This window comes from Oncorhynchus tshawytscha, linkage group LG30, assembly GCF_018296145.1.
Source record: "Oncorhynchus tshawytscha isolate Ot180627B linkage group LG30, Otsh_v2.0, whole genome shotgun sequence".
Lineage (NCBI taxonomy): Eukaryota > Metazoa > Chordata > Actinopteri > Salmoniformes > Salmonidae > Oncorhynchus > Oncorhynchus tshawytscha.
Window position 1 is genome coordinate 1162671 of NC_056458.1, and position 8840 is coordinate 1171510.

The 8840-nt window shown below is 41.5% G+C and overlaps 1 protein-coding gene across 1 annotated transcript; it reads right to left on the reverse strand.

Moving 5' to 3' along the window:
• Nucleotides 1-6813: 6813 nt before the first annotated feature.
• LOC112228191 (alpha-2Db adrenergic receptor-like) lies at nucleotides 6814-8439 on the reverse strand. The gene has a single exon (XM_024393301.2). It carries the CDS (start codon nucleotides 8101-8103, stop codon nucleotides 6814-6816), a length of 1290 nt encoding a protein of 429 aa, XP_024249069.2. The 5' UTR covers nucleotides 8104-8439.
• Between the last annotated feature and the right edge of the window lie 401 nt (nucleotides 8440-8840).

Below are 8840 nucleotides of genomic sequence, written 5' to 3' on the forward strand. Positions count from 1 at the left end.
GCTACTGTATCTGAGTTGAGTGCACTGAATTAGTTGTTGGATTGTTGTGAAGTATATGTATGTCCCACAGGAAGCAGAATTTAGACTGTATTTGAATTGAAGGAAATAGAATTTAAACTGAATAAAAATATAAACACAACATGTAAAATGTTGGTCCCGTGTTTAATGAGCTGAAATAAAAGATCCCAGAAATTATCCATACTCAAAAAAAAAAAAAAAAACGTATTTCTCTTAAAATTAGTGCACAGTTTTGTCACACAACACATTGCCACAGACTTCTCAAGTTTTGAGAGTGTACAATTGGCATGTGGAATGCTGGAATGTCAACCAGAGCTGTTGCCAGAAAATGTAATGTTAATTTCTCTACCATAAGCCGCCTCCAATGTCATTTTAGAGAATTTGGCAGTACGTCCAACTGGCCTCACAACTGCAGAGCGGTTTGTGGATGTTAACGTTGTGAACAGAGTGCCCCATGGTGGCGGTGGAGTTATGCTACGGGCAGGCATAAGCTACGGACAACTGCAACATAGACACTGGGAGTCGAGAAGCAGGTGGTAAGTTTAATATAACAAATAACATGGCACGATACAACGTAGGAGTATCGTCTAGACATTAACAACAGAAGCAATAGTGCCTGGGGAAGGAACCTAAGGGATAAAGGGGAGGTAATTAGTAAGGTAATGGAGTCCAGGTGTGCTTAATGATGAAGCGCAGGTGTGCGTAATGATGAAAGCCAGGTGCGCTTAATGATGGTTCCCAGGACCAGTGGATGGTAAACCGGCGACGTCAAATGCCGGAGGGGAGGAGCGGGAGTAGGTGTGACAACAATGAACACAATTACATTTTATCGATGGCAATTTGAATTCACAAAAATACAGTGACGAGATCCTGAGACACATTGTGACGCCCATTTTTTTAAGGTATCTGTGACAAACATACGTATCTGTATTCCCAGTCATGTGAAATCCATAGATTAGGGCCTACTTAAATGAATTCAATTGACTGATTTCCTCATATGAACTGTAACTCTGTAAAATCTTTGAAATTGATACATGTTGCATGTATATACTTGTTCAGTATAATTCAAAGCAATTCAAAGAGATTCAACTGAGACATAAAACATGAAAGCCTCTTTTCATTTGATATATATTTTCTCAAAAGGATATTAAACTTATTAAGGCAAAGAATACACATCACTAATAGTATATGCATACCATTTTACAGTATTTATCTTGGTCATGAGATGTTAGATTGTTCCCTTCAATACTACAGTGTTTGATCTAATATATTCAATCAATTTCTATCTGATATTTAAAGACATGGGAATTATGAAATATTATATTAACAACCCACAACATAGCTAATCTTAGAATATATCCAAACCACTGTAATTATTTAAAATTGTTTAATGAGAATGAGTTTTAAAAATGAAATGTTTCAACCTTATGCTACATGGTATTGGTAACCATACTTCAGGGTTATTCAAGCCTTACACTACGAGCTCCGGGGCCTGCTGGTTTTCTGTTCTACCTGATAGTTAATTGCACTCACCTGGTGTCCCAGGTCTAAAATGAACAATGAAAAGAAACGTGATTGATGTACCCAGATTGGATGATATACCCAGATTGAATGAGATGAGAGCATTTGATCTTCCTGTGTTATTTCAGACAGACTGGAAACCTTGGGAGCATAAAAAGGCACCTGGTTACAGTCTCTCCTGTCTGTCTGATATCGTGTGGTGCATTACTCTATTCAGCTGCCTTGAATTGCAGGAAGTAAGAAGCTTATTGACTGGCTGGCTAGTTGGCTTGGTGGCTGAATAGCTGACTGGTTCAAAAGAGAATAGAGAATGCAGGAATGTCTGAATATGGATGGAGGAGATGTGAAAACATTGGGGTTCAGGGACATAACATTGCCCATCTTATTTATTCATGTCATTTGATGCAGAGAGACATTTCAAGGGATGGATGAATGCTTCATAATAAACAGATTATAGGTCAACACTGTCAGACACATTGCCTCTGTGAATATTGCAAGTGAATCAAAGTAACTTTCGCAATTAATGCTAGTAAATATCCTATGTGGGTTCAATTTGCAATTGCAAACAATTGATACAGAGTGTAAATAGGCAGCTGTAGATCAACTATTGGGTATGATTTTTGTTCACAAAGAGATGTGAAAAAACATATGATATTGGACCAATATGGCTTTAGCCAAGGGACATTTTCCATTGAAAATTACCCATGAGCACCAACATGAAGTTCATAGGAGCATATCAAATTGGGTGTCAAATAAGGGAAATGTAGGCATAGATATATTTCTCAACCATTTTCCATCTTAACATTAGGCATAAGTATAAGCTTTGATCTCTGGACAAACAGATGGAAAAGGTGTCTTCAAAAACATCTACCAGAAAAGTCTTAAAATGTAGCAGAAATACATCAAAACACAATTATGTTGACATAAATACTAATCGGTGGCGTGTATTTGTGGATGCCAAGGGAAGCCAGGCTTCACAATAAAATGTACCAAGAAAAAAACATACAAAATAATTGATCTTTCGTCTCTCTCTATTTCATAAATGTCCTTCATGAATGTCCTACATTCAGCTGAATGTATCTGTAACGCTCGTTGTCGTAAGGAAGAGTGGACCAAAACGCAGCGTGGAAAATGTTCATGATCTTTATTGTCAAGAATCACTCAGTTCCGTCAGGCACAGATACTAAACGGAAAACAACACCCCACAAAACCCAAATGGAAAATGACAACTTATATATGATCCCCAATCAGAGACAACGATAGACAGTTGTCTCTGATTGGGAACCACACTAGGCAAAAACAACAAAGAAATAGAAAACATAGATTTTCCCACCCGAGTCACACCCTGACCTAACCAAACATAGAGAATAAATAAGGATCTCTTAAGGTCAGGGCGTGACAGTATCTCACCGGAGAAAGCATCCGAGTAAACAAAACAGCACCCCTCTGTCTCAGTATGTGTAGTGTATTTATCTGATGCCGTCTGGTCAAATAGAGCATGACATTGTTGCCGCCTGTAGCATTCAACGAAAGGAAAGCAGGTTTGGATTTGGCTTCAGACCAATCACAACACATCAGAAGCCAAACATCATTGACAGAAAAAAACTTGAATTGCTGCATCTCGTTGTGTCGTTGTCCTACAATGGCTAGCTAACTAGCTAAAATCGTCCCTTTCCTAAATTAGCCAACAGCCATGGATGAAGATAGGGATTTGGACTTGTGGTTTTACTTAATTCTCCGTACTGGCCAATGATTATAACTGTGATTCTGATCCAATCATAAATGAATACATTGTGCCCTGGCCTAAGAGGATGGAAGTTCAACATGTAGCTAGATGGTGTATGCTAATCATAACTAGCTGGCCTGGCGCATCGTTGCCCATGAAAGGAAGTTAGGCTAGTGAGCAAGCATGAGATAATGTTGAAATGTTGTAGTTGAAATGGTGCTGGAATAGTGAAGGCAGCTCCTATTTTATTTGCGACTTGCAGTAACTCTCTGTTGTGCTAAATCAATACTTGTTTAGAAGTCCAAAATGTCTGTTTAATTTATTCAGCAACTGTGTCTTCTTTTTGTCTCAGCCGTAGGCCTATATACACTATATACACTGCCTGTTCACCCCGCTGCCATCCAGAAGGCGAGGTCAGTACAGGTGCATCAAAGCTGGGACCGAGAGACTGAAAAACAGCTTCTATCTCAAGGCCATCAGACTGTTAAACAGCCACCACTAACATTGAGTGGCTACTGCCAACACACTGTCAATGACACTGACTCTACTCCAGCCACTTTAATCATGGGAATTGATGGGAAATGATGTAAATATATCACTAGCCACTTTAAACAATGCTACCTTATATAATGTTACTTACCCTACATTGTTCATCTCATATGCATACGTTGATACTGTACTCTATATCATCGACTGCATCCTTATGTAATACATGTATCACTAGCCACTTTAACTATGCCACTTGGTTTACATACTTATCTCATATGTATATACTGTACTCAATATCATCTACTGTATCTTGCCTATGCTGCTCTGTACCATCACTCATTCATATATCCTTATGTACATATTCTTTATCCCCTTACACTGTGTATGACAGTAGTTTTTTTTGTTTTTTTTTGGAATTGTTAGTTAGATTACTTGCTCGTTATTACTGCATTGTCGGAACTAGAAGCACAAGCATTTCGCTACACTCGCATTAACATCTGCTAACCATGTGTATGTGACAAATAAAATTTGATTTGATTTGATTTGATTTGTAAAGTATTCAGACCCCTTGACTTTTTAAACATTTTGTTACATTACAGCCTTATTCTAAAATCAATCTAAACACAATACCGCGTAAAGAAAAAGAAAAAACAGGTTTGTAGAATTTTTGGGCTAATTTATTAAAAACAATAAACTGAAATATCACATTTACATAAGTAAATGGAAGCACCTTTAGCAGTGATTAAAGCCTTGAATCTTCTTGGGAAGGACACTACAAGCCAGGTACAACTGTATTTGGGGAGTTTCTCCCATTCTTCTCTGCAGGTCCTCTCAAGCTCTGTCAGATTGGATGGGGAGTATTGCTGCACAGCTATTTTCAGGTCTCTCCAGAGATGTTCGATCTGGTTCAAGTCCGGGCTCTGGTTGGACAACTCAAAGACATTCAGAGATGTCCCGAAGCCACTCCTGCGTTGTCTTGGCTGTGTGCTTAGGGTCGTTGTCCTGTTGGAAGGTGAACCTTGGCCCCAGTCTGAGGTCCTGAGCTCTCTGGAGCAGGTTGTCATCAAGGATCCCTCTATACTTTGTGCCGTTCATCTTTCCACCGATCCTGACTAGTCTCCCAGTCCCTGCCGCTTAAAAACATCCCCATAGCACAATGCTGCCACCACCATGCTTCGCCGTAGTGATGGTGTCAGGTTTCCTCCAGACATGACGCTTGGCATTCAGGTCAAAGACCAGAGAATCTTGTTTCTCATGGTCTAAGAGTCCTTTAGGTGCATTTTGGCAAACTCCAAGCAGGCTGTCATGTGCCTTTTACTGAGGAGTGGCTTACATCTGGCCACTGTACTACAGTATAAAGGCCTGATTTGTGGAGTGCCGCAGAGATGGTTGTCCTTCTGGAAGGTTCTCCCATCTCCACAGAGGAACTCTGGAGCTCTGTCAGAGTGGCCATTGGGTTCTTGGCCAACTCCTTGAACAAGGCCCTTCTCCCCCTTCAACTGTGGGAACTTATATAGAGAGGTGTGTGCCTTTCCAAATCATATCCAATCAATTGAATTTACCACTGGTGGACTTCAATCAAGTTGTAGAAACATCTCAAAGAAGATCAATGGAAACAGGATGCACCTGACCTCAATTTCGAGTCTCATAGCAAAGGGTCTGATTACTTATGTAAATAAGGTATATCTGTTTTTTATTTGAAATACATTTGTAAAGATTTCTAAAAAACTGTTTTTGCTTTGTCATTATGTGGTATTGTGTGTAGATTTATGATCATATTTTTTAAAATACATTTTAGAATAAAACTGTACCGTAACAAAATGTGGAAAAAGTCAAAGAGTCTGAATACCGTCCGAATGCACTGTATAGAAAAGTATGTGGACACAGCTTCAAATGAGTGGATTCTGCTATTTCAGCCACACCCGTTGCTGACAGGTGTATAAAATCGAGCACACAGCCATGCTATCTCCATAGACAACCATTGGCAGTAGAATGGCCTTACTGAAGAACTCAGTGACATTCATCGTTGTACCATCATACGATGCGACCTTTCCAACAAGTCAGATAAATCACGCTTCACCCTCTGGCAGTCCAACGGACAACTTTGCGTTTGGCGGATGCCAGGAGAAGGCTACCTGCCCGAATGCATAGTGCCAACTGTAAATTTTGGTGGAGGAGGAATAATGGTCTGGTTTGTTGAGATCGGTGTTGAAGAACTCCCTCTGGACTGCACAGAGCCCTGACCTCAACCCCATCGACACCGTTGGGATGAATTGGAACGCGGACTGCGAGCCAGGCCTAATCGCGCAACATCAGTGCCCGACCTCACTAATGCTTTTGTGGCTGAATGGAAGCAAGTCCCCGCAGCAATGTTCCATTTTTATTTTTTACATTGTTCTGCCTCAATGGGCCTCTAGGCTATAAATAGGAGCTAAGTGTAATGGTCAGGTTACTCTGAGGAAGATGTTAGCTTGATGTCGAAACGTCAGTCACCTGCTTGCATCCAAAGTGAGCAATAAAAAATAAAAATCACTCGCTTTTTTTGTTGAGTACTCCAACTCCTTTTCACCTCGAATTAGACCTTTTGGAAATGTTTCTTGGTAAGCCCTTCTCACCCTTTAATGTATTATTAAAAGCACACTGCGAAATTAACAACACCTAAAAGCATAGCAGTGCAGGCTGACTCATGCTTCTCTAATATGTAGATCAGATACTGGTACCGATATTTGCTTTTAGTTATCAAATATGCCAATTAGGATTTTCAATCTGATACATTTAAGTACACAGAAACATCATCTGAAGGTTACAAACTCACTTCTTCAAATTTGAAGTCCATGTTACAAGACGTAAAAAGTAGGTTCAATTTAAAAAAATAGTATTGCAGTATTCTACAAACAAGTGTTACACATCTCCTAAGTAGGCTAATCAATTGACAGATACTAAACGCAACAGAACGTAAGCAGGCACTCACTCCTTCCTCTCTCTCTATTTTATTCATTCATTCACACAGACAGACAGACACACAGACACAGAGACACACAGGGGGATTGAAATAAACGTTATGTGTGTGAAGTCTGGCATATGATCTTTTTGAAAGATCTCCGAAAATCGCGATTAAATATTGTATAAATTATAGGGTTCACTGAACTGTTACAGTAACCAATCCAGAAAAACAGATTGAAGAGAGCATCCGGAATCGGGCAACTATCTCTGCATATTGCGTGCAGACTGTATGTAAAAAAGAAGGGGAACCAGCAGAGTACAAACACCCCCATCACCACTGCAAGGACAAATGTAAAGCGTTTTTCACGCATCTGTGCCAGTTTTGTCTTTGACAGTGACAGCTGTCTCGTCCTTTGGTCCTGAGAGAGCGGTGCGTTGCGTTTCGAAGCCGATGGCGCGCGGCAACTCTGTTTTGTGAACGTGTTCGCACCCTCCACTTTCCCTCTCTTAGAGAAGTGGCATTTCTTGGGTTTGCTATCGGGGGCACAGGTCTCTTCCAGGTCTATATCGTCCAGCTCTCCTTTCCGTGGGTGGCCACCTAAACTGGGGCTGCTGGGGCTCTCCACCTCAAATTTCCCCCTGGGCACAAAGCAAGTTTCCGACTCCAAAGGCTGTCTCTCCATCCCGTTCTTGGCCGCGAACACGGTCGATGCGCGCTGTTTGGCCACTCTATATATTTTACAATACACCAGAATCATGATTAGTCCAGGGGCGAAAAATGAGACCAGGCAAGACGAGAGAATATACCATGTTTCGTTGTTGAGCAAGCACTCGTGCTCGTCGTGTTTGGTCATAAGCAACGGTGGGAAAGAGATGACCGCAGATATGACCCAGACCACGGTGATCATACACTTAATACGCTTTGGCGTCCTCTTCAGGTTATAGCTAACAGCTTTGGTTACAGACCAGTACCTGTCCAGGCTTATGGCGCAGAGGTGCACAATGGAGGATGTGCAGAAGAGGACGTCAAGGGCCAGGTAGAAGGCACACCAGGTGCTCCCAAAGTACCAGTAACCCATGACCTCGTTGGCGAGGGAGAAAGGTATGACCAAGGTAGCCACTAAGATATCTGCCGATGCCAAGGAGACAAGGAAGAGATTCTGCGGCGCACGGAGCGCACGGCTGGTGAAAACGGCCACCACAACCAGTACATTTCCCACGATCGTCACCAGAATGATAACAGTGACCATGAGCACGATGAAGACGGCCGCGCTCTGGGAGTGAGGTAGAGGCCTCGGGGCACTCGTGGAATTCGTATCCTCTGATGAGTTCGGCGCAGCAAAAGTTGTTGAGGTTATATCCATTCTGGATAGACAAATCTGTTCCTCCCCATTCTCCTCTCGCATTCCAATCAGGGATAGACAGGGCGAGGATCGCAAATTGCGCAGTTTGATCAAAGTAATCTTTCATCTAACCGCTGTACAGATGACCCATTATGTGGAAACATCACAGTTCAATCGAAATCACAGACGAAATGACCAAGAAAAGTAACATCCTTCCAGTGTTTTGTTTTCAGTGCAAGCGCACAAGTTTCCGGCGATTCCTGGCCACGCTACAGTTTGTATTTGTGCAAGGAAAGAATAATGTTTGGAATGCATGGTTCCCTTGAGTACGACGGCACTCCAAGAAACCAGGGTCAGATAGCAGCCTGAAGTTCCCACTTTAATCTGGTTGATGCGCATTCGCCGTGTTCCCTAGTAGTGTAGTGTGGGAGTGGAGAGGGGTATCATTTCAGAGAGAGAGGGAGAGGGAGCCAGAGAGAGAGAGAGAGAGTGAGCCAGAGAGAGAGAGAGAGTGAAAGATCGAGAGGAGAGCGAGAGAGAGAGAGAGAGAGAGATACTGCGGAATTATGCACATTATTAAACTTTGGAATAATGTAATAATGGCAGTAAAGACTGGTGAAAAATAAAACATTTAATATTTATAGGCCTGTTATTATTAGTATTCTTTTGGAATCGTATTAATTGTCAAAGGAATACAACATCACTGTTTGACAATCTGTGTCAGGCTATCAATGTTCTAGTTATCTTTATAAGGCGTAGGCTAACGTAACGATAATTGACCAACGCGAGTGCGTGCAGTT